The 27,633-nt window shown below is 35.7% G+C and overlaps 1 protein-coding gene across 1 annotated transcript; it reads left to right on the top strand.

The window, feature by feature from the left end:
- The first annotated feature begins 337 nt into the window (after positions 1–337).
- On the top strand, positions 338–10,474 carry DAPK3 (death associated protein kinase 3). The gene is made up of 8 exons (XM_072405121.1): positions 338–533; positions 2,516–2,876; positions 4,047–4,176; positions 4,629–4,677; positions 5,885–5,911; positions 7,237–7,389; positions 7,543–7,588; positions 9,018–10,474. The coding sequence occupies exons 1-8, from the start codon at positions 472–474 to the stop codon at positions 9,549–9,551; spliced, it is 1,362 nt and encodes a 453-aa protein (XP_072261222.1). The 5' UTR covers positions 338–471; the 3' UTR covers positions 9,552–10,474.
- The last annotated feature ends 17,159 nt before the right edge of the window (positions 10,475–27,633 follow it).

Genomic DNA, 27,633 nt, shown 5'->3' with positions numbered 1-27,633 from the left:
TGTAACTGTGCCCCTAAAAGGAAAGGTGACCGGTCCTCTTAAAGTGATGGCTGAGATAGCCCACCAAACAACACTTGTTTATCAGTTAGTGGTATATTATATCCTAATAACAGAATATTCAGCTATAAACAAGCACTGTCTGTATAAGGAGACAGGAATGCAGCAATGTAGAGCAGATGTTGCACTATGACATCACTGCTAACATCCCGAGACCAGACTGCAGTGTCTGGCAAAAGGAATGCGGACAGCGGCACACCCGTCCGCCAATCAGAGCGCAGGATACGTAGAGTTGGGAAGGAAGAGGCGGGGCTTCTTTCACAGGGTCTTCCGAGTTGGTTGGAAGGTTGGATTGACGTCAGCACTAAGGCATGCAGAGTACAGGGAGTCCGGAAATAGTGAGCGAACACCGGGTGTGTGAAGGCTGCTGTGTGACCAGATTACCGTATTCGGGGCTCTCCTCATCCAGGCACCATGAGCGGCTTCCGGCAGCAAAATGTGGAGGATTTCTATGAGATGGGAGAGGAGCTTGGAAGGTGAATGTTGTGATTTATGTATATCATATTCTCCTGTACAGTTTGTTATCAGTGTCATGTTTGTTGTTAGTAGATATTTACCATTATGGATTGACAAGCTATTGTATCTAAGTTCTTCAACCCCTATTTAATGTACAGCGCTGCGTAATATGTTGGCGCCATATAAATCCTATTTATTAATAATAAGTAGTTATTTATTTTGGCTAGGGTTAGACCCTCTGTCTATCATTGTGCGTGCTTAGAAGATTTGTCCTCTCTGTTGTAGTGACATTTGTCACCAGGGCAGAAGATGATAGGGAACTGAATGTTTACCAGATGTCACAGGAACAGGAAGTGAGGAGAAATCCTGCATTCACTAACAAACTATCTGCATGCTGCGGTGCATTCATTTTGGAGGAGACTCTGTCTACTTCCTTGTTAAATTGCAGCATTGAAGTCCACAAATCGACCTGTAGGGGGAGATAGTTCAGTTATATATTTGGAAGACATGACATTCTTGGGATCTAGGTGAGAGATAGATGCAATCACTCTTACCTGGCTGCGGAAGTCTAGGGCAAATATCCAGCTGCTGAGCTAGTTAGAAGGAGTCCTGAGAAGTATGGGAGCCATGGACAGAAGGGGGTTAAAATAAGCTTTGGATAGGTGGAGCAGAGGCGAGCCATGGACAAGGGGATTTAATGTGAGCTAGGAATGGGGGTGCAGAGGTGAGCTACATATAGATTGCAGTTGTCAGCCAGGAACCTCATAGTGGACCACTCCCAATTTTATTTTTGCTAACTCTATTTTTTTATTTTTTTTTTTACCATTAGTTTCGATAAAGTATTAGCTATATTTCTGTAAGAGAAGCAATTTATTTACCTTCTTAACCACAAAGGCAAGGAGGAGAAAGTATGGAGTTGCTGGCATCATAGTAATAAAACAGGTTTTTATTATGAAGAGATATTACCTCTGCAATCTGTGTTCATTTTTGTTTTACTGACCCCTGCACTCTGAGTTTCCCCTGGTCTTTGTATTCTGTATTGCTTTTTTCTGGCCACTGCCATTACTTACCTCTGCATGGTTTGTTTAGCATTACTGACCCCTTCTCCCTCATGCTTTTCTCACCATTAACATAGGTTGGCCATACCCACAGTTTATCATAACATTTCAGGGGTGCCCTAGATTTTTACCACCCCCTGTATTTAAATATTTACCCTTACTATTCCACAAGGGGGAGGGGAGCCTATTCAAAACGCAGACTTGAGGTGCAAGAATTGTCACATGTACAGTACACATAAAACATACAAATGTTGCTGCATGTCCGTGAATTGTGTTCCAAAAAAATTTGCAGAACCTGTTTTTCATGTACTAAGAAGTGTTGAGAGCCTATTAAAAATGAGCACAACCCATCTGCCAAAACATTTAAACCACATACTAAAACTGTGTAAGCCCCTCTTTTTCGCCTCTAGCTGTTCAGTTAAAAAAAATTAAACTATCATTGCATGTCATTGTAATTTTGAACCTTTTTCCACATTACAAAAGTAAATAACAAGACTTACTTAAAAACTGTGTCTGTTAACACTGAGCAAATCAGAGCACAGATTGGAATACATGTACACGTCTGTCTTATCACTTAAGCCATATATACAAAACAGTAGTGAGAATAACATTATTGTGAATCTGTAAATCACAAGTCAAAATCTAGAAAACTTTCCAATAGAATAAAGACCTGTATGTGAATGAGACTTCATGCCTCTCTTACTATCATTATGTCTCCCTGCATCTCCACTGCACCCATGTCACCCATCTTTTATTAAAAAATACCATGTGATTAAAGAAGATTGACTCTTAAATACATATTCATTTATTTTACGTAATGTGCAGAATGAAAGCTCATACAAGGTAAAAATTCATGTACTACAAAATGTTTTTTTTCAGATTTGTGTTATTCAAAACCTTTTTAGGATTTAAAATTAGAAACTGTGCTTCCTTTTTTTTTTTAGTGGCCAATTTGCTATTGTACGAAAGTGCCGGGAGCGTGCAACAGGGATAGAATATGCAGCCAAGTTTATAAAGAAGCGTCGATTATCATCCAGCAGGCGAGGTGTGAGTCGAGAGGAGATTGAAAGAGAGGTGGACATCTTAAAAGAAATTCAACATCCAAACATCATTACACTACATGATGTGTTTGAGAATCGTACTGATGTAATTTTAATTCTGGAATTGGTGTCAGGAGGGGAGCTCTTTGACTTCCTAGCACAGAAGGAAAGCTTGAGTGAGGAAGAAGCCACTATGTTCTTAAAACAAATCCTTGATGGGGTCCACTACTTGCATCACAAGAGCATTGCCCATTTTGACCTTAAGGTATTTACATGCAAAATTTGCTGTGCTGTATGTTTTGACTACAATAACTCTAGAATATTACACTGACTATTAGGTTAACTTAGTTCATTACAGTGCTTGAAATTAAAAAATAAGCAGCTTAGCCAGATGTAAAAAAAAAGTCATCAAATGCATTTGAGTTGCTGTGCAATAAAATGCATTTTAATGCAATAATAGCATTTGCCTGGCATTGTGCTTTTGTAATTTGTTTTCACAGCAGGATCCAAAATACTTGAATTTTTCTTTCTTAATGCCTTGCAACATGCTGTGATGTGTTGTAATGTTCAAACTTCAATGAATCGGGCTTATTGAAAACAACACATTTTAGCACATAGTTGCATGGGGCCTGCCTTAAGAAGCTCTATGCCCAACACGTGGTGTGAGTGGTCCCCTGGCATGATTAGACTATGCTTATTTGGAATAGACTTAGAAAACTAGTTGTAAAAACTAAACCAATAGCAATGGGTTTATTGTTGAGAGGTTTCTGTTGGGAATATTGAAACCTCATAATGGGAAAAGTGCCTTCAACAGGTGCTAAAAAAAGTAACTGCTATTTTTTAACAGTTATGTAACCACACAGAGTAGTCATCAGTTCCAAAAAAGCTGTATGGGTTGTATGGCTGGCTTTAGCCCCACAATATGTAACAGTTGACAGTGGTTATAGTTAGTTGAGGTTAACCAATCTGGATGTACAAACTGGGGTGATGGATGACTCATTTAACTGTCAACTTTGCTGGGGGGGGTCCAGGTTTAGTACAACTTGCACAGATAATACATCTGAAATTTAAAACACAAAAGCTGCCCTGGAGTAATTGTTTTTTGTTTTTATAAACTGCATATTGGGCAAAATTGTTGTGCCTGATGACTAATCTACTGTACAAAGCTGTAAAATGTTTCCAAAAAGCAGCTTCTGGTTCCCCCCAGCCAGTGAATCTTCAAGCAAAGCCTTGGTGGGGATTCAAATGGATGTAATTAAACAGTGACAATTTAGTCATAGCTCCACCTCCACTGCTTGTGCTATTAGTTAAGTATGTTGTACATGTCAAGACACCAATTGTCTTAAACCTCTTAGAATCTTTCATGCAATGAAAGAGTTACTGCTGGGTCATGTTCTTTGGATTAAAAAAATAAACCTGCTCTTTTACCTTTCAGCCTGAAAACATTATGTTGTTGGATCAAAGTAGCCCAAACCCACGAATAAAACTCATAGATTTCGGAATTGCACACAAAATCCAAGCAGGGAATGAATTTAAAAATATTTTTGGAACTCCGGAATTTGTTGGTAAGTGGCACACATATATAAAGTATTTCAACAATTGTTAGTCATGTCCCCTGGTGATTTTATAATTTCAGTCCCAGTTATATGGAGCACTGTTGTGGTCTGTATACATATATTCAACTCCATGTTGTGCAAAAGGTAAGCAAAGTAATGTTGAAGCTTCTTAACAGGTATCATAGATTGCACTTACCTTCTATTACAAAAAAGCGTAGGCGTATAACAAAAAAGCGTAGGCGTATACGGACTGGTTTGTGTAGAGATAGCGATAGAGATATGCTCCCCAGGTACAGTTTAATGTTATCATGAGTGGCACAACAGACTTATGAAAGGCAGGAACAAATGTTCCCAAAAATGTGTAATAGCTATCCTATCTTTTCTCCCAGCACTTTTAAAATAATTAATTTTTTTTATTGTTGTTCATACATGTTCTGATTTTCAATTTTCTCATTTCATAGCTCCTGAAATTGTAAATTATGAACCTCTTGGTCTGGAGGCAGATATGTGGTAAGATTTGTTTTGGATTTTGTGTCTTCTTAAAGTATGCTAGTAGATGATAGAAGATGGTAATGCAGCAGCCCATACAACTATTTGTAAAACGTGCTCAACAAATTTTGGGTTTATCCTCACATTTGCCAGGATTATTATTGATGCTGGTAAAATGAATAAACCGCTGGAACGGGGGACTTTAGATATTTTTGTCATTAAAGCTGGAGTGTATAATCTACTTATATTTTGTTTTCCCTGGTTCCTCTTTTACATTCTTGTCATTATATTTGTGACTTCTGTTTTTATTGCATAGCACATTTTAGACACAGTAAAGTTATCATTGGGTCTTTATGCTTGCAATGAAAGTAGATCATGGCTAATGGTAATGGCCGGTGAGGTTCTTTACATAGCTTCCTGAAATAACACAGCACCCTGCCTTAGTACTCTCCTCAATGGTACTCAGCTGTCTAAAGTAGTGGGCATGAAGACTGACCTAGGTAGCACCCACGATGCTAAGCATCCATGATTGAAAGCTCCCAAATGCATTGAATGAAAGGGGTAGGCCAGGGACAGTAAGGCTGGGAAGTCGAGTTATATAAGGTGCTAGTCGTATTCTAGTTAGGAAATAAGGCAGGCTGTATCAGACATTTTCCAGGTGGGCCAAATTTATTAACACTCTCCAAGACTGGAAAAGATAGACTAACATGGGCGAACCTGGGTGATCCAGCTAATCTGAAATAGGTCCAGGATTAAAAACATTTGCTAATAGCAACTGTGTGAAGCTCACATTGTGTAGTTTATTCATAGTAAGTAATTAAGTACAGGAGAGGGGACTATATACCTCCCATTAGGCAAACACCACAAGATATTGATATTTGTTGACGTTTACCTGACTAGCTTACAATTGGAGTAAATTCAAAGCATTACCAGAGAATTTAGCATTTGACATCTGTATTTATGTTTCAACTTTGTCACAAACTGAGATGGCTGCAAGGGGTAGTATGGGTCTTAAGGGTGTAACTATCAAAGTGACTGGTAAACACAATCTTGTTGGAAGCTTAAATTGTTTTATTAGTTACATAGCAAAGTTAAAAAATAGGTTCAATCGAGTTTAACTATTAGGCAATGTCAATAGGCATTATGTCACAGCTGACACTTTTTTTTTTGCTTAGAATCAATAGAATTTGTTATCCTATTGACTTAACCTATTTCTTTGTTTTCACAGGAGCATTGGAGTTATTACTTACATCCTGTGAGTATTTGCTGACCATTGCAATACAAATCTAGATCACTTATTTTTTATTCTGGCTTATTTTAAGTTCATTAGAGTATGTACTCCTAAATCTGGGTTCAAGAAAAATATATATGACACAAATAAATGCAAATTTGTGGCATTTATATTTGCATATTTTGACACCTATAAATCCTCTTCATTTCCTGTACAGTAGCATTTAGACTGGGTGCAATAGGGGCAGTACTTGGAGCCAGTCGGGTAAGTTGAGTGCAAATTTGCTAACATGGAGCAAAAATGAGCTCATCTATCTCTGCCCTGAATTGTCCAGTCTACAGGCTGTGGTAAAAGGAGTCATCAGCTTTGTATTCCTTATTGTATATTCCTGGTAACAGGGTAAGCGTTGTCCTCTTTCTGGTTGCTCAGTCTGACAGGGCTAGATAAAGCTAATGACTGAATGGATAGAAATGCAAATCATTTGGTAGGTAAAGTGGCCACCAAATATGTATTTCTTTTGTTTTTTTGGATCTTTGCCAAAAGCCCGTGTTACAGTTAGGTGCTGGTGTTGACATGCAAAGATTTACCCCTAATTATTGAATAAAATGTTTTTCCAACTATTCCTCGTGGTTGTAAATTACAGGATTATTAATTACCAATAAGACTGAGTGTTTTTGTGCATTCTGATTTACATTGCATGTTATCAAAATTCCAAAGGAGGTTTAATATTTACCAATTTTTAGACTTTGGTTTATCAACCTTTACCCCTGGTCTAGTTGTGTATTCAGACAGTTACTGGATGGGTCATGTAAATATTCTGTGTTAGAAAGTGTTTCCTCGCAAATTGTTGTGGGGTTCTTTTGTGTCTCTTGTCTGCAAACATTTTATGTTTACAGAGTGATTATATGCAATGTAATTAACCTTTAGGTGGTGTGTCATTAATAAGTAACAAGTACCTGGTTTATATGTTTCTTGATTGAACCAGTCGTGATAAAAACATCTTTGATGCAGATGCACACTAAATTTGAAGTGTGTGTGTGCATTTAAACTACCTAGGCCTGATTAAAGAGTACATACCTAAAGGTGTTTCACTGAAACAAGCTACATATTTACTGATAATACAATAGTTAGCAACATCATATTGAAATAAAAATCTTGTGTAATACTGATTGAAACATAAATTGGAAAACTGTGTAAAAAAATTAGATTTACTGCACATTTATTTTTTTCTATTCTTTCACATCATGCATTATATTTTTCTTATGTTTCTATTATTTTAGTTTTTCAAATATTTATAATGTTTTTATCTAGCATTTGATTGAATAAAGTGTTTTATTTTTCTCTACCAGCTTAAGTGGAGCATCTCCCTTCCTAGGAGAGACAAAACAGGAAACTTTGACCAATATTTCCGGTGTTAATTATGATTTTGATGAGGAATACTTTAGCAATACAAGTGAACTTGCAAAAGATTTCATCCGAAGATTACTGGTCAAGGATCCTAAGTGAGTGATTTTAATTATATATGTATTCTGAAATATGCCAAGTCATTTGTTGAACTGCTTATTTTAAAAATCACAATTTATTATTTGAAAATTATGTTTGTATAATAAAGAGTGATCTGTGAAACCATATTAACCATATAATTATTCTTTCAGGAAACGGATGACAATTGATGAGAGCTTAGAACATTCATGGATTAAGGTGAGAATAAACGAAAAGTGTTTGTAAAGCCAGATCCTGTGCCGATTAATATCACAATGTTTGTTAGGAAAAAAAGTAATGTTATCTTTTTACCTTGCATGCTTTTTTTTTATTATGAAGTAATGCAAAGTCAGTGCAGTGTTCCTTTTCCTGAGGCAGGTTGGTGTGTCTGTCCGGTGGACAATACAGTGTTAGCATGCACAGCAGGGTACACAGTTACATACATTTTTATGCTGTTTTCCTGCAGTATTAATACTAGACAGTAAGCCAAAATACTATATAAAGGATGTCCCCCTACAAAATGACTTGTGCTATTACAAGATATATATATATGTATATATGTAATATATATATTACAAAATGTCCTGTCTTCCAGACCCATCCACACTTCTTCGTTGCCTAGTATTTACAATGATTCAGTGCCATTCGTTCTGAGTTCCCCAACACACACTACGGATGTGCATTGCTTAGTAGTACAATACATGACACACATTAATGTGTATTGGCATGTCATGACAAAATAGGTACATGCACCTTTTTTGCCCTTGTTATCCAGAAGTCTCAGCCCTCAGCACCCATCTTTGAAACATTTTTATACTAAGCCCTTCCAACTGCCACTCCACTTCCCAGTTAGTGTGCTCTTTTTTCCACTTCATAAAATAGTTATATTCTGTATAGAAATTTACTGTTAACATCATCCAAAAGGAATCTGTCCTTTAAGGACCTTAACATTTAATAAATACACAAACAAATAAATATTATACCATTCACACACTAAACTAAGTAGAAACATACAATAAAATAGTTACTGAATTGGAGAAAATTGTTGTTGGTCAAATAAATTTACACATTTTTCAGGGTAATTAAAATGGCTCCCTGCGTTACATTTAGTGACTCTACCCCTATTTATGTTAAAATTATGTTTGAAAATAGGTAGCACAGTATTTAAGGTCTGTAGCCAACAGGTGATAAACAGTTAATTCTGCCTGGTAGCTTTAGGTTCCTATTATAAATCTCAGTCAGGACGCCATCTGCATAGAGTTGTATGTTCTCCCACGTTTTATGAAGGTTTCCTCTGGACTCTCAGGTTGCTTCCTACATCCCAAAAACAAACTAAAATGTTAATTGAGTTCCCCCAAATTGGGGGATTAATGGCATCACTATAGGCACTGTAAAGTATTATATAAACGTGTAGTAGAATTAGTTGGTACATCATTAAAATTTTCCTGGTAGCCAACTTTTGCAAATGTTGTTAAGATTCTTCTCAAATTTGCCAAACCATGCTTCTAAGCCAATCTGCTCATTCACTAATAGCAAAGTACTAGTGATGATTCTGTAGCTGGTCAGGGAAAATTAATTGCATAAATTGAATAAAGTAGTAGTTGTAATAATAAGTAACTAACATGAACATCACTTTCTCCCTAATCAGGCAATAAGACGCAGAAATGTGCGTCATGAAGATAGTGGAAAACGTCCTGAGCGCCGGAGGTTGAAGACAACAAGACTGAAAGAGTACACAATAAAGTCACACTCAAGCATGCCTCCTAATAACACTTACGTGAACTTTGAAAGATTTAGTCATGTGCTGGAGGAACTAGGGGCAGCTGAGGATGCACTGCGAGAACTGCAGAAAAGCCAAAATACCTCCCGTGAGGATCTTTGTGCTCTGCATTCTATTTATGAGGAAAAAGAAAGCTGGTATCGGGAAGAGCAAGAAGGTGTGACACGACAACTGATGGGACTTCGGCAGGAGATGCAGCGAGGTGAAGGTCAACGTTGCCAGGTTCAAGAAGACATAAGAAGTGCAATGCATGTTGTTAACGGCTTGAAGAGGAGGATGGGACGCCTAGAGAATAGATATGAAGCACTGGCTGCTCAGGTTAATGCCGAGATGAGCTTTGTCGAAGAGCTTCTAAAAACAATGGAGAGGCCAGAAGATGAAGGTGAAAGGGGTGTATGTTAGGCTGACTGTAGAAAAACAGCTACCTATTCCTATTTAGAGGACACTAATTTTCCCACACAGACTTTCATTTTCTACATTTTTCTTGTATGATTCCAGAGAATAGTGAAAGTTTTAAGAAAGTAGGGACTGAATGGAGTATGGAATGAATAGAAAGAAGAAAGTGACATAAAATTGAGAGTAAATGCAGGTACAAAGCAGCAAGGATTATATTGGGGTTGGTGGTAAGAATGGGACCTCTAAAGTATGGCTTCTAACTTGAACTCCAGTAGATATAAAGCTTTCAAGATAAACTGTAATAGAGATGGTTTGTCTCTGTTTCCACACTTTATAGTTCTGAATAGGATGAGAGGATCTATCCGCCTCAGGACACAGACCATAATACCATACTAACAGAGGATCTAAATTCTCCTTACTCCACCAAAAATGTTTTTTTTTTTTTATATATATAACTTCTGTTAGGAGGATTAATCCTAAATTTGTCAAAATGAGTCAAATGAGAAAGTGGGCAGATTTACTTTGTGTTATTGTTCTGATTCCTGCGAGTGATCAGAATTCCGTAACATGGGAATAGAGACAGCAATAAATCCTGTTCTAAAACGTATTACTTATCTAAAATGTTTAGCTCGGGGTAGGCTGATTATTTTATTTTTCCTAAAAGCACTTAGTTTTCATTTTCAGTTGAGCGTGGGTTGGACTTTATAGCAAGAGTAGTTTGTGCTGTTTTATGTTAACTCTAAAAACTTCTTCATATTTTCAGCTATTTTAGAAATTTTGTTTTAATTCATGTCATCACATTTTTCCTGTTGTGTATATTTATTATGAAAACTAATATTAAGTTTATATATGTATATATATATATCTGTCATTTTTTGTCACTTTTTGAGTTAAAACACTTGACAAAAATAAACTGAGATTAGAAATTGGTTGTTCAGGTTTTACTTTTCAAAGTAGAAAAGAAATGATTTTTGTGGAGTTAATGAATAAACTGCTGGAATGCACTAGTACTCCCTGTACATGACTGTATTCTGCATGGAGATGGTATCAGAAATTGTAACGCAGTGCTGACTTTGATAGATATTGACACTCCTTGCCTGGAATATCAGGCTCCACAGGGTATTATTTAAAGCTTGTTTCAGGGCAAATTTAAAAAAAAAAAGACTACTACTTCCACCTTAGATCTAGTTCAGATGAAGAAGCATTTTAAAAAGTTTCACAATATCTCCAACATTACTAGAACAAGCCCAGCACAATTTAACTTGTGATGTTCCCAAGATTTTATTTATAATATAGTTATTCTGTATCTGCATGTTTAGACCCTTACGGGCCTGTGGGTTTGTATATACTACACATTCTTTCTTAATAAGGACATTTCTGAGTGCGTGGCCTTAAAAGGAGGCAGGACGAGTCTTTGGATTTCACAATGATGTGTAGATTTTTTTCTGTCTCGCACAGATACAACAAAACTTGCACGTATCTGTGCAAAGAAGCACATTGTTGCAAGGAGAAAAGTAAAGTTGTAGGAAATAAGGATCACCTTTGGATATTTGTCTCAAGTACATTGTGAACATTTGCTTTGCCTAATTGGAGGTTTGAACTGGAGAGTCATGAGAAGTTAACCTTTTACACTACAAGGATAGTTTTCCAGTTTTGTACCCACAAGTATGGGAACCTAAAGTATATATGTGTGTGTATATTATATATAAATATATACAAAATACAAACTTTCTGCAGTGGCCTATTTTTTGCTCTAGCTAACCAAAAATATTGGATTAAAACAAAACTATAAAAGTTTGTGAAAATTAGATAAAAGATCACCAACACAAGATCTTTGAATGTCAAATTCTACTTCCCATCCTATTATTAAAATCAAGAGCTCGGGTATTCTGCATATCACTGAGATTACCATTTGATTTGCTCATCCTGCAGACTGTGCATCAGAAAAATGAAGGTAGTATTCATCCACTTTTGATTTTATAGCCATCATGATGGTAAAGAGCTGCAGCACAGTTAAAGGGTTACCAGGTCAAAATGCTCAGTGTTTAACTCTCAAAAGATAACAATTGGTTACTAATCCTTCCTATAAGAAAATTTAGCGCTGCCAACAAATAATTTACACAGTATCATATGACTATAATGTACAACGTAGTATAAATAAGAGCACAGTGTTCAGAAATATGTTGCTTATATTTATGGTATTGTCATTTGGACATGCTTTATTAACTTTCTTACATCGGTGTCAGTGGAAAAAAAAATCCTCTGTGGGAGAATATTCCTCTAAATCACTGAATTTTGACAATGTGTGACATGTCAGGCAAAGTCCATTTTTACCATCACAGTTGCTGTGTTAGACACAATGCTAGATCCCCTAAAACCTGTAATGGGAAATAGTGGAGTGCACACCCATTTAATACTAACCCTAAAAATGTTTTTTATCACTTTACAATGGCTGGTTGAAAAGACCAGGTTTCTGTTGAAGTTGGGGAAACAGCAGGCACCAGAAATATCAGTAGTGTAACTAAAGCATCTGCTATGGTATCTAAGGGCTTAAAGGGGGTGTCCCTTTAGGAAAGCTGTTGGGACCTATTAAACATAAAAAATGTGGGTGCGCATGTGCCATGCATATTTATTTTATTCATCAGTTAGTTTTAAGTGTCAAAGTGGGTGTTTAAAGAGAAAATGCATTTTGTAAGCTGTCCCCCCACAGGGAAGACAGAGGGAAAAGGTCTAGTCACTAGTACTATCTGTGGTCCACTTGCAGCAAAACTATTTCTCATTACTGTGACATTACCACACTCCCTGTGTAGAGGTGGCCACCTCCATCCTAGAGGTAAGGATTTACCTTCTTGTGTCAGGACCTCCTGCAAGCCATCAATATGAATAGCACAATAGTGATACAGAGTACCTAAACACCCTAGTCTCTAGAAAGCACTGCAATTTTTTTTAGAAATACATTTTTATTGAATGGCATTTTGCAAACACTGTATAAACAATACTAAAGGAAGACTAACATATTGAACAGTAGAGCACTGCAGAAAGCAGAACATCCCAAACAATTCCTCCCCTATAATTGGCATTAATGATTACAACTCCTTGCTGTTGTGTTAATGACATTTTGAAACTAGACTTTTACATTTTTTTAATCATGTTACTAAGAGATAAAGCACTTTCTGGCAGTCACTTTGTCAGGCTAGAACTAACCAAGGAATTCTTAAATGCTCTTTCCAGCTATCATAAAATTACTAATGATAGCAGTTGTTGATAAACAGATTAAACAATAGGCTTTCTATGAAAAGAGCTATATACAGTAAGTAGCATGTAGTAGCATTCTTGATTACTGCAACAGCAGAAGGCTAAATATCTTAGTAGCAAAACATTACATTTGCCCATGTAGTTAAGCTTTTAAATTTGTCTGCCTCTTGCTTTTGCTTTACTACTCAGTGAGCCATAAACCAGAAACCAACATGTAGGCCCTTTTGACTTTAACTTCTTCTCATTAAACATTGAAACAGTTTAAGATACTATATACTTTGAACTGTACCTATATATCACCAGAGTTTTTTGATATTAAAGTAAAACCGTTTCTTGATAGTAATCAGGATATTCCCACTGGGTAATTTTTGAATTATTACATAGGAATTGATAGAAATATCCATCTGACTTCAATGATAGTCATACACATTTTATTTTTACTGAAAAAAACATTGAAATAACAGTATTGTTTAGGTTAAAACATGTGCATTTTCAAAAACAAAGCCTCTTTGATGTCTGTTATACATCATCCCATAGGATCGTCCATCTATATTCATATCTTTTTCAGAGGGCATCAAATGCTAAGGAAAAAAGATTGTAATTGCTGAGAATGTTGACGACAAATGGTAAAATATTGTTATATATAACCAAGTATAAAAATACATTTTGTATGCAATAAAACTTTCTATATTTGAACATTTTTTTTTATCAAATACAAACAATTCAGGTCCCTTTTATAGGAGACTATGATGTAAAAGTTGGACTAAAATATAATCTAGTGAATTACAATTACCATTAATATTCCACTGTTAAAAGTGAATTAGAAATGTTTGGGGCCATAATCTGCAAGTATACAATGCATATTTACATATTATGGCAGATTTGCCTGTTAATATGACTCTGATTCTGATCAGTTGTCAAGCATAATTTTTTAATAACTTTCATAGTGGAAAAATAGTCAAGATTTGTATGGAAACAAAAAGCATGCCTGAAAATTACCACTACATGTTGCCTGCTTTTATTTTGTCTCTTAGTAAATTGTGCAAAGAACTTGAAAATGGCTCAGTTTTAACAAGGACAGCTAGGTTGCTAAGTTAAATACATCCAGAAAATCATCCAGGGAAGTTGCACATATTAAATATTGAGTGATAAATTAAATTTTCTCTTGTAAATAAATATCCTAAATTTCTTTTATGCTAATATATTGTTTTAATTAATATTATTCTATTATACCATAGTAAAAAAAAAAAACAGAAATTTCATGAAACCTACATAGAGCGCAAAATATGAAAAACCTTACTGTACGGCTATGTTCAGAAGGTATTTTTTTTCATAGCAGAACTACTGTAGTTTCTGTCACCTAGTTCCCTATGTCTCAGTCACCCTAAATCCCTGGGTATTATTGAAGAAGTTGAAAGACATTACTGGCAGTTTGAAATACAAAAGGGGGAGCAAATATTATCCCACATTACATTGTAAAACAAATGCAACCATTGTTAACCGAATTCAGCTGGGTGAAGTTAGTCTAAAAGTAATATGTTGTTATGTTACTCATGGAGAGAACAGTCAGCATTTTGCAGCTTTATATAATCACATGAAAATAGTTTTTCTGTGTGTCAAGTCTTTTTCTTATTGTTCTCAAGTCATTTTGATGTGGTAGCAAAGATTTTTCTTACTTCCTACTTCCTGTTTTTGTTTGTTGTGTGGGTAAGCTTTTGTCATAATTAGTGTGTGCTCTTATGGCACACACTTACCTTTTTGTAGGTGCAATGCAGGGATTTCAGGTTTAGAAACCTGTTACTGTTGCATTCCCCAAAGATGCCATCTTTGCCATCAACTTCACAGCAATCATCTTTAGCTTTCGGATGGCAACTGATAATGTAATGGTGTTTTTGTTACGTTTTCAGGTCTATTCACAGCAGTGTCCTGTATAGAGCCAGGCTTTACACACATGCCCTGTGCAGTGTAGGCAAACAAACAAAAAGCCACCAGTGGTCAGGTAAAAAGTTTTTTTTGGAGAAGGGAATTTGCATGTCTATTTGCTAAAAACAGTCTACCGTGATTTTTGGGGGTTGAGTTTCCCTTTAAGGGTTTCTTGTGAAATTGCATACATCTTTAGAGAATTATTATTTGGGTTTAAGAGATACTCCCTAAGATTGCTTTGCACCACAAATAGAATGGCAGTACCCAATATATACTATACCTAAATAAGGTATAGTTAATGAAAACAGTTTGCCATAACAATAATGTTTTCTCAATCCTACCTTGAAAGATGGCAATTACGAGTTATGACATAGGTTCCAGTGTAGGTCAAATCACAACGCACAGCGTTATTAGTGAAATCTGATTCCAGGACTTGGAAATTGGGGTTCACAGAAACCTGAAATAACATTAATATGGTTTATAACACACATACATACACACATATAAAGATAAATCTCTTTTATTACCGTAAATACTCACTTTAAGGATATATTTCCCTGGAGGAACATCAGTGATGTCAATCCACTGACAGTCAATATTTGCATGATATGTATCATAACATCCTGGGCTAAGCCCCTGGAATATAAAAATTAGAAAAAATGTTATTGTTATAAATATATAAATGCTATTTTATTATTATTATTATTATTATTAATATCATCTTGTATGTTGAAAGTCAACAGTTTTATCATTTACAAGCATTATGCCTATAAAATATATGCTGCAAACAAAACTTATTTTAAAGCTTAAAACTCCCCAACTAATCAGTGGGATACATGGAAAAAATAAGCGCTTCTATTTACCCAAATATGCAGTCATTTAGCTTCTTTACTGTAGAGGAGGAGGGGTCTTTCCTTGGGTGTCCTTGTCTCTTGTTGGGTGACATGGACACTTCCTACTAGCTATCCAGTGGTGGAACCCTCTCTGCAGCAGAGTAGTAATGATGTAATAAAGATACAACTTGGCACCATTAACGCTTTCTGTGCACATTGTAGCTCTACATGGACCACCTAAAAGATTCCATAATCCCTGTTCTTTGCTCCTATAAGGGCCTATCGCTGTACAGAGCAGTTAAAGAAAGGAGTGCACATGGATGGGGAGCTTCACAGTCTTAGTAATTTACAGGGCAATCAAAAAGTGCTTAGAGGTTCATGAGAGGTTACTTTCACAATGTTAGAGGTGTGATTCCATACTGAATACTGTAAAGTGCAGCTATTTGAAAACAGTCAGATTTTAATTTCTCTGTTTAACTCAATTACATGATTTTATAATCTTAATAATAATATTAATAATTATAATAATAATATTTAAATAACTAATTAGTGATTATATTAATAGGTTAAGTTTGGCAGACTATGGACAAAATATTTTTTACTGCTGATTTCATGTGTGTTAAGCTCCTTACAATATTACATTTTAAAACAGTTACTAAAATTTCAAAATATTATAGTTGACCTTTTTTACTCCATCTTTCTCTTCTAACACTATGTGGAACAGCTAATTTCAAATTACTCATTATTGTGTAGATGACTTCCAGCAGCAACTGCCCTGCTTTTGTTAACAAGGTGGTATTGGCTATGTATGCTAACCTCACAAATGCACCTTAATATTTAGCAGCTGTATTGTGCATACAAATTTGCCCTGAATTCAAAGCAGGGTTTTAGACTGTTTTATATGACAGACCTTTTCTTATTGTATGTTAGGGACTATCAGAAAATATATGTACTGTTTTTAATCTCCACCATAAGTGAATCCTGAATTTATTTGATCTTGCAACACCATCTAGATCTTTTGTCTCTCATTGTCCACCTCAATTTTTTTTGCAAAATTACCATTTGCACACTATATATTTTAGATAGGCACTTATTAGCACCAACACATGACAACTTTCATAAGGTTCCATAAGTAAATATTCGGGTGGAGCTTTATTGTCACCTGGGTGTGTGCTGTGCAGGCATATCGCCGTCTCACTCCTAAATCACATGTTGTATCTTCCAAGCAGAAGCTGGCCTTGTGTCCCTCTGCCACTTTACGAAGGGTCGCAGAATGCAAGAGATCGTAATGACTAAATGAATCCATACTGTGATAATGCCTTTTGAATAGAAATATTTGAGAGGATGAGTGCACATAGTGGATAAAGGGGGTGCCAATGTCATAAGAAGCAATCAGTACTTACTGGTGGCAACTGTGCCATTCCCAAGTATGCCTTGGTTTGACCGGTAAAAAATCTGCCGTGCCACGATTTTTAACTCTTTGTGGAAAACGAAGAAGGACCCGAAAACTTATATCAGAGATGTCTGGGGAGTAGGCTGACCTAAGAAATAAAGAAAATTTTTCTAAATAAAACAAATTGTGTCTAAAACAAATGATAGACTAATAGAAAGGCAAAGCATGGGAGATCAGTCAGTAAGAAAACAAAATTTTAAGGTTTGAAACTGGATGATGCTCTTTCAAATAACTTAATTATTTTCCAAATGTAAAAGTAGTGTTTGACTAATAGATGAAACTGACTAAAATCCTTTTCCAAAGGTGTTTATGGATATTCCAAACTGTTAAGAATGTTTTTTTTTGTTTTTATAAGAAAGGAGTGCTGGTTTTGACAAATTTCCTTAAAGCAGATCTATCACCAAACTTTTTACTTCATAGAAAATGTAAATATATAGTAAAAATAGCTTGTTTGCCCCCTAAGTGCTGCAGTAAAATCTAAATGGTAGCGCAAAATAAATCTAAATAAACTTTAGACTGCTTTTGATACAATTAAATGGTCAGATTTGAAGTCAATCTAAATTAAAATTCACCATTGACCAATCAATAGATACCAATTTTCCACACATGAATTGGGCTTGAAGTGGTCAGACATGTTGGTAAATCTAGATCAAAAGTAAATGCAATGATTATATGCTGTTAAGCTGTGTTAACTATTGACAGAACCAGCTTCTGTGTCTTTTTTACATTTTCACAGATTCTACTGTAAATTCATTTTTCAGTATATATGGGATAGTAATGTTGGTTCCCTCTAGGTTTTACTACAATACACAATATAATTTTTATTTGTTAAGGCAAATAGAAGCTTGCTAGAACCTGGATCAACTTTTTTATTATTGTCTATTTCCCAATTGCATATTTTCGCTTTCGGGGGGTTCTAACCGTTTCTAATTCCATCCAAAACTAAAAAGAAAAGACCTCCTAATAATTTAGTTGCAATTGTCTGAACCCTCTGTACTACTGTAGTTTCATAACATACTCTTAGTAAAATATACCCAAAATTAAATGTAAGTGTTCAAGGTGATGTTTTGATGTTATGTACAATTGAAAGATGTAACTAATGTCTCTCCTTTGAGTATATTCCTCTTTTTTATACAAAAAAGTATCTTTCTAATTTTAGAAGGTGCACATTGGCAATAAATGCTGTTAAGTTTACGATTTAACAAAACACCCAGATACTTCTCCATCGTTAACCTATCCAGATGTACACCTGTATGCATTCATGTTTTTAGCTCTTACATTTATCAACATAAAACTTAATTTGCCTCAACAACTCTGCATTTAGGCATGATGACCCTCTGAAGTTCAAACTGAACTTCGGAATGGGGAAGAAACATTGATTAACGTGACTGTGAACGTGGCATGGTTGTTATCGACAGACAGGTTGGTCTGGGTAATTTTAAAAAATGACTGTTCTGCTGGCCTTTCTAACCCTTGTTGATGCCTGTTCAGAAGAGAATGGCCAGACTGGTTTAGGCTGATAGAAAGGCAACAGTAACTCAAATATTCACATTAACAAGCATGGTATGCAGAAGATGCACAACATGTTGAACCTTAAGCAGATAACTTCTGTTAGCTAAGAGAAGTACCTGGAGCTAGAATTCGCATGAGCCCATCAAAATTGGACAAAAATGGCTTCTGCAACATTCAGGTGGTATTTACAGAATTGTCATCATGTCTGTACACTAGTTTGGGTATATTTTCCTGGCTCACTTTGGGCCAATTCAATATTTGCAAATAAACTATGCAAACTTGAATGTTGTTGCTTCATTTTCTCTTACCTGGCCAAGCAGTTTTCCTCAGCTGCACACCGAAGGCTGTACATGGGTACTCTTTGTATGTAGGTGGCACTTTGAATAAACAGAGGATCAGGAACCAAGTCAGGAAGACCTGCAAATTCAAGCTAACTTAAAAAATAGACCACAACTGAATTGTAATAATTAAGGTAGAAGACAGGAGAAAACTAAAAATTGACTTAATCATATGATAACTGCAACTAAATTCTGTGGCAGTGTTCCACCATTTGTTGTTGCAATTATTATGTCATAATGTCATTATAATTTCAATATGCTGTTTATTCTTCTTCTAACCCTTGTACAAGAAGGAGACCTAACTTTCATTTGTCATTGGACTTAATGACAATTTTGGTGCACACAACTGAGGTTCAGCTGACAATATGTGTTAATGGCTTTTAGTAAGGTATGCAAAAAATAATCTTTTACCTCCTTTTTTCCTTCATGTGATATTCCTGTTGTTACATATTTTAATGAAACTGTATATCTTTGAATAGGCTGTTTTGACACAGTACCATATTTTTTTTTATTCCTAAATTGTCTTTATATGTTTTGTCCCTCGTCTTTGTTGAAACTTCAAAATTCAGAGATTATGACAATGCTGACTTTAACTAGGTTGTCATGTACACAGCAGATATATCCTAAACCTACTTACACACGTGCAATAATTATTGTGGAAAACATAGATTAACGACCGATCGTCCAATAATCATTACCAAAGAAAATGAACAACGACTGGTGACGATGAAAGAGGAATGTAGCTGGAAACAAATGACCATCCCGGTGGATCTGATTGGTTGACGATCATTCAATCATGGATGTTTCTGCGGTATACTTTCTCTAGTACATGTCACTTCCTGCATCGTTCAAGCGATCGTATCTAGTGTGTGTATAAAAATGGTGGATTATATTTGAACGATCATTACAGCATGTACACAACTGTGCACTATACGATCGTTCAAAATATTCATGAATAATCATTAAAAGGTCATTAGTCGTTCGTTTTCTAACGATAACTATTGCACGTGTGTACATAGCCTTAGGCTACACAGAATGTGACCACTTACTATGTAAGTTGTTTTAAATACATTACTTATTAAAAATATTAGGTAATGATCAAGCCCATACATTTTCCATCACTACTTTTTGGCTATTCATATGCAATGACAATAATTTGCAGGTTGGATGAAATATTTAATGTAGTATAACACTTTTTGTAGTTAAATAATACATTTCAATAGATATTTACTCTACATAAGAAATAAGGGGGCAACAGAGGAGAAAATAGGAACAGAAGGAATATTTTAGGAAGCTATGGTGGACAGTAGTGGGTACAGTTTATATTTCTTCCTGCTTAAGGTTAAAATAATGCAAAATATGCCCACTTAACATTTTGAGGCACTGTCATTATTTAAAATAGATTTTTCCTTCCCCTATAGCCCAGCTTTAAGGTTCCCTTTCTGGGAGCTGGACAGCCCTATAGCTTGACTGCCCCATGTACTGCTTATGGAATTAAATACAATTCTATATTCTATAAAATTCTTAATAAAATCATACAATGGTTCTGTGACTGGTTGTTTTGCTTAGTACAGTGCAATACATCTCCATCGGAATATATTCTAGGAAGATAATATTATTATGGCTGAAAATGCTGAGCATAACATCAAAAGACAAATTAAAGAACAAGAGAATACAACTACCATAATTCAGATATTACTAAACATAGAATCTGTGTTTCCCTTTCTGTTTTTTATTTTTTTTTTTACAACTATATTTTAGGATAGGTGTATATGATTCCAATTACAAACACAGCCAAAAATGTATTCAGTTTAAATAGATCAGGTAAGGTTTGAAGCCAGTGTCAGGATTTAATTACTGTTCATATCCCATGAAGAGTGATTTTCCCTAAGTTCCTGATCACTTCATTGATAAAATTTGGAACAGGTTTTGTTCCCTGGCAATCAGGCTTCTAAAAGTGAAAAATGTAATACCTCTAAACTGGCGATAAGAAGCTCTAATGAGACTGTTTGCTAGTCATGACTGTTCTAGTCATGATGATACAAGATCATTGTTTTAGAAGTAGTAATACACGTCCCATTGACTTTCAATTCGGCCCCATACCACTAATTTTCAAAATGGCAATCTGTTGTAAATATGGCAGTTAAGATCTTTTAACAAAATTACTGTTCTCCACAATTTACTACGGGGCTTGCCACCATCACCCTGTAGACATAATGGGTCCTAATAAATGTGAGTGTTTTTGAATAATGGTAAAATAATAGTTATTAAAAATTGTTGATCATACTCACAAATTTAGATTCTTTTTAGGTCATTTTTGGTGAACAGAAAGTTTGATCCAAAATAAATAGGCCCCCCCTACAGTATGTCTTTCTGCAGTGGTAGAACTCACCCTGATATTTTTTACACAGACTTAACAAGTACACAAAGTGAATGAAAATCTATCCATTACACGATTACAAAAAACATACAACTTACCATATTGATAGGGCCTTATTCCATGTCTCCTGGCTGCAGGGGCTAAATTAGATGTCAAAACATTTTGAGGCCTGTAAGAGTTTCGTGGTTCATCTCCAGACATTCTCTGCACAGCAGGAGGGGACCCTATTAAATGAGCATTTGTAGGAGCCTCCCTGGGAATATTATTAGTGTTGTCAGAATTTATTTGTCTCTGTGCTTTCGGTATTACATTACTAGTTTGGGTGATACCAGTCCTCGGTGATACATCATTCCTTATAGTGACAGGGCTCCATTGTGTCATGTTAATCCTCGGAGTGGCAGGACTCCAAAGTGGCACATCATTTCTTTGGGTGACAGGCCTTTGCTCAGTAACATCATACTTTTGAGGTATTGTAGTATGCAATGGGTTATCATTCCTTAGCGTAACATCATTGCCCTCTGTAGGATTTCTCTGGGTGACTTTGTTAGGCTGTGTTGGAGTTATATAGTTTCTTTGAGATAAAGACTGTGGAGTAGCCTCACTTGTTTGCATTGCATTGCTCTGTGTAGATCTGTTTATAGCTTCATTTCTCTGTGTGCTTGCTTCTGTGACCGCAATGTAGTGAGCCGAAGCCTGTGTCTCACCTTTAATTCGTGTAGGATATACTTGTGCATTATCATTTCTCTGGAATGTGTCCTGCTGAATTCCATTATTTTTGTGTGTAGGAAATTTGTGTTCCTTATTGCTTGTGTAAATTCTCAAAGTTGTATCGCTCCTTTGGGTGGGAGGCTGACTGATATTAGGTTGTTCTTCAGCTTGACTTGGTTTACCATTACTGGGAAAATCCCTTGTTTGGGATCCTACAGGTCTCCTTGGTTTAACAGGGTTATGTATCTCAGAAATGTAGAAAGTACCAACTCTGTGATCAGTACCTGAGCTCTGAAGGCTGAAAACACGTCCATTACTTTCCCATCGAAATCTGCGACGCCAGGAACTTCTAGGGCCATCAAGGTGTGCTCCACGTGGCATAAGAAGTAATAGGAAAGGGATGATGATGAAAGGAGGCATTACTAAATGCAGGCTTCTATAGAGTCTGTAGATTTAAGGATGTTCAAGTTTTGCTTCAGGTGTGAACACACTTGTCTTCTCCAAACCGCTGTTGAGCAATCACTCTTCTTACTTCCCCTTTCTCTTGAATAAGTGATTATCTGGCTCATAAGGTTTATATATTTGCTTTTTGCATCATTCAAGGTAGCACTGTGTCCAATACTTACTGCATTTCTTGAATTTCTTTTAAAGTGGCAGCAACCTGTAGTTTAAGTTTCAAATCAATGAAGTAGCTTCATGGTGATGACTCTTTTGGGTTGTCGGGAATCTTTTTCACTTGTGAGTAAAAGACCCTGTTCTCTGAAATCAGTCTCCACCTCTTCTTGCATTGATGACACCTCCCTTTTCAAACTGAACCTTGAAAACTTTTTGTTTGTATGCGTCTCTCACCTCTCTCAGGTCTCCCTGTGCACACATAGCACACAAACTATAAGAATTCCATTCTTGGATTTGTAAATGTTTCCGGAGAGAAAGCATTCATACTCTGCTTAAGCTTTTCTTATTTTTACTGTTAGCTAGTAAATGTTATCAATAAAATTATTATTTCCTAAAAACTAATACTTATTCATCAGTGAATTATCTAGCTCTTAGTTCAGCAACTTAGAGAAGATTGGAGGATATCTCAAGTCATTATAAAAAGATACTAAATCTAACAAAATTGTGAATTTTCAAAATTTAATACTAAATATGCTATAATTTACTCCTTCCAAGTGTTTTACAATAAATTTGGCTACTTATTTTTTACACAAGTACTATGCTATTGTCCCTATATATTGGTTTAAAGGTGTCTATACAATCAGAAATACAGAAATACAAACTGCAACTTCTATAAGAGTTCTTTACTGATTTTGTAAACTAATGATATCTCATAAATTAAAGGAATACACTTTGGGGTCTTATTATAAATGTATACCTATTTATTATATCCCTGGTGGAGAATCTTCCAAGTCAATGTGTTTCAATAGCAGTACTTTATCAGGGAGTATTTAAGATAATGCCCCTGATTCATCATTGAAATCCGTGATCGCTGGAAGCGCGAACGTACGCGCGGCCAGCGATCGATTTTTTAGGGGAACAGTGACTTTTAATGCATGATCGCCAGTAAAAAGCTGTCGGATAAGCGCGGCTCCGTGCGCGAGCTTTTTCAGTTGTTGAATAGCGCGATCGCGCACGATTCCGGATTGCTAATACGAATGCGCGACCGATAATCCGATTTTGCTTGATGAATCAGGGGCAATGTCTTTATAAATAGACCTCTTTGATTTGAATCTTTTTAAGCAAAAGATACCAAAAGGTAAGACTTCTAATTTCATTTACTGATAGGCATTTACATTGAAATAAAGTTTTTTTTTTGTATCAGAAATAGAAACCTACTAGTATCTAAATACATTACTCATAAGCAGTTTCAAATCAACTGATTTCACTTCCCCCACTTATCTAAAGAAAAGGTCCTCTTCAAAAGTATAACTTTTATACCTACAATTTCTGTATTTATTTGCAACCAAAGGGATCCAAAAATACAGCCGATACCATGTTATCAACTATAAATATCAATTATAAACCAAAAGACAAGCAAAGCACATCATCACTAATACTGATATGTATTTGTAATGACATTTATAGCTAAATATATATATATAAATATTTAGATATACACACATTTATACATATGTACATTTTTAGATATATGTCCTGGGCCACTATACATTTATGTAGTCGACAGTTTTTTTTAATATGTGTGGGTGAGTAGGTAGAAAACGGAAGGGGGTAAAATGCATCAGTGAGACCTTGGTTTGATAACATACCAATGTCTTTTGGCCAATGATTCTGCCAGGAGACGATTGGTGATCTGCTGTGTCATCTTCTCCTCCGCCTGGACACACGTATATGGGCACACAAATGGGAATGTTCCTACTCCTCATGAGTCTATCCATACCATTTGTGCCCCCTAATACTGGCATTCAGAAACCTTCCCATTGAATGTGAACTTTTAAACTAGACTTAAACTAGTAGTGCTATAAAAATTTTTGGTCACCTTTACTGTGTGCCTTCTACTGGTGTGTTCCAAGGATTCGGATATAAATTTGCTCCCAATACATGTATATTTATGTGGAATTTCATATGACAGTATTAGAGAATTTTGATCATACCACATATTTCACAGGCCTGCAAAGGTCTTTAAAATTTTCACTGATTCTTTTGATTTTGGAGTGCTAAATCTAAAATTGAATACATTTTCCCATCATATAAGGTTTTCCCACCAAACACCATATTCAACTTGGCCGTTTGTTTTTATTTTTTGACGGTTCATACTATACTCACACAGAGTATTTAGAACCTTTCTACCCAAACTGACTGTTTTTTTTTTCTTTTTCAACCAGCAAGAGTTATGAGAGAGCAATAAATAAGACAAAGGGTGTATAAATGTATGCAAAGGCACTGTTTAAGACAAAGGAACAAAGGCATTGCTGTGCTCTCGTGAATATGGCTACGCAGTGTTTTAATATTTGCATCAGTCTGTCGATTGCAACAACAGTCATTTATTGGTATAGAATCATAAAATATTGTTGATTTGTTTACATTTACAATTTTTGGCATATTGATTTTTGTGAACAATGTAAATGTATTTCTCTCAAGAAACTGACATATATCTCCTGAAGAAGCAGAAATTTTAACATCTGTACAATTTTTTGAGATTATTCATAGGTTGCACATTGTGGTGGGGTTCAGATCTAATCCTTTGTTCTGCAATTTTGAATAGACATACTGGCATAAATTGTTTGAGGGATATATACCAATCTTCTTGATGTACAAACGTAGGTTTTATTGTATATTTATTTTTATGTACATGTGAGGTTTTATTGGTGTTTTTAATAAATGTGTTTTTGTCCTAAAAATCACAGCTTTCTTGTCACCCTTGTATGGGCGATTACTTTTTCTTTTTTGATAATAATGCTTTGTCACTGAGTTTTCCAGCAGTAGAGGTTACCAGTTTGAAGAGTTGTAACGGACTGGACAGTGTAGAATACATATGTATATGATATGACAATATCTTAAGAGACACAGGCTGACCTATTGCATGGTTGGGGATGTTTTTGACCATGTGGGGCATCCATCACTTCTATTAGGTAAGGAGTTTATTATACATGCAGAGTGCACAAGTCTAACCTTGTATCCACGAAAGTATCTCGAAAAATTAACCTGTCACGTGTGTGCTTGACAACCTTTCTTCATTATAGAGGTAAAAGCATTTTACCTTTTTATGATTTATGTTTCCATATAGATGCTGTCCACCACAGGAAACATGAAACAACTTGGCATTTCATTGTCTCTAACGATTTCATTTATACTACTTTCAGCAGAGTATAAGTTCTATAAACCATGGGTGCCAGTGGCACCTGGTATTAAATTGTATTTATCATTATTTAAATAAAGATATAATTTATGTATTCATTCAAAGAGAAACAGCAGCATCTTAGAAGGGAATGGCTCTTGTCAGCTTTCTTCCGGTAAGTCATGGGCATCAGGTGTCTTGCTATTGGCCCAGGTCATGGAAGTAGTCTTATGGTTTTTATGGTAGGAACTAAAAGCATAAAGTGAAAACTCTAATTTTTTGGGGGCTTTCAGCAGAACATGTAAAAAAAAACATGTGTAAATATGGTACTGTAGTCCTGCATACAGCACAGTCATAATCACTTATCTGCACCTTGGACACTGTTTGCATATTCCTGCTACTTTTTGTTTTTAATCAGTGTTACAATTACAAAACTCTAATTATAACATACTGAGAAAACTGATGTCACTCAATATTCCTTAGAAAGTAAATGCTGTAGACCAATCCAGAAGCTGTAACAGAGCAGTTAAGCAGCTTTCTGTTCCACCTGCTTTAGAACAATTGTGCCAATGTTTTTTGAGTTTTTACTTTTTAAACTGAGGGTTTCTGTCTAGACTTAGGTAAATGTATGGGCCATATTAACATGGCTTGACATATATATATATATATATATATATATATACACAGTACATACATATACCCAAGATTACCTTTATTTTATTTAATTAAAGAAAGCTGTCTATACTCAAATATTTCAAACACACTTATAAAGTACATATGCATTTTACCTACGGCCTAAGTTGAACAATATTTTTCTCTGTTTACTGACCTTTCCATTTGTATGTTAACACTCCTCATACACAAATACTTTACACCAAGAATCCATTTCACTGACTTGTGTATTTTCGCACAACCATACTATCTCTTGCACTGTATATTAGCTGAGAAAAGGAAACTTAGGGGATCTTTAACGCTGCTTTTGTGTAACTTGTGTGACCAGGTGCAGAATAATTTCTTTAGGCAATAAACTGGCCTTAGCACGTTGCACCCTATATCAAATGTATGTACTGTATGTAGATAAGCATTTTATCTATTCATAACTCAAAGTACAAAATTAAAATTTACATATATACAAATACAAATAGGAACATGGTTTGTCCTTTTTGAAATAAAGGGGCATTCCTTAATTTCCTGACCCTCAGCCTGCCTTCACCTGTGGACACACTGGTGCAAGAACCCCACAGCAACCCATCTAAGAGCAGGCACCACCACTACAGTCATTTCTTTGGGGTCACAGACAGAGGACTCTTCTGCACCAACATCTGATATGTGCAGCTAGGTTCATCCCACAAGTCAAATGCACAGCAGCAGCACTTTGCATCCAAGGACCAGCACATGGACAGGCTGAAGTGGGGCTCCGTTACTTTTGCTCCAGGAGCTCAATTAGGCCATCCAGCAAGTAAGCCCGAGTGTGACTCAGTTAAAACAAAACCTGCTGAAAGCGGTAACCCCAAACCACACTCAGGGTAGCTAACAAAAATGACATGATTTTGTGTTTCAAATTTTATTACTCATACTATTATATTATACTGGAAAATAAAGTTTCATGAAAGACAATGTACCGCTTTTCAACATATAAATCCAGTGTATTGCATTCAATACAGTAATTTTGTATTGATTGCAATAAAAAATAATTTGACCACACTCCCACCCACCACACTCCTAGCGATGGCTGTATGCACCAACGTCACTGGGAACTCACAGAAATTAACCGCCCAGGAGGTAAATTGGAATTGTGTTTGATTCTTGTAAGTTTTGTGTTCAACCTGTAAGATGGCCAAGTTAACCAATAAACAATAATTCTACAACATTTTGTGTTTTCCCCGAGGTTGT

Source organism: Pyxicephalus adspersus, chromosome 3 (assembly GCF_032062135.1).
Source record: "Pyxicephalus adspersus chromosome 3, UCB_Pads_2.0, whole genome shotgun sequence".
Classification (NCBI taxonomy): domain Eukaryota; kingdom Metazoa; phylum Chordata; class Amphibia; order Anura; family Pyxicephalidae; genus Pyxicephalus; species Pyxicephalus adspersus.
This window is presented reverse-complemented; position numbering and strand designations above follow the sequence as displayed.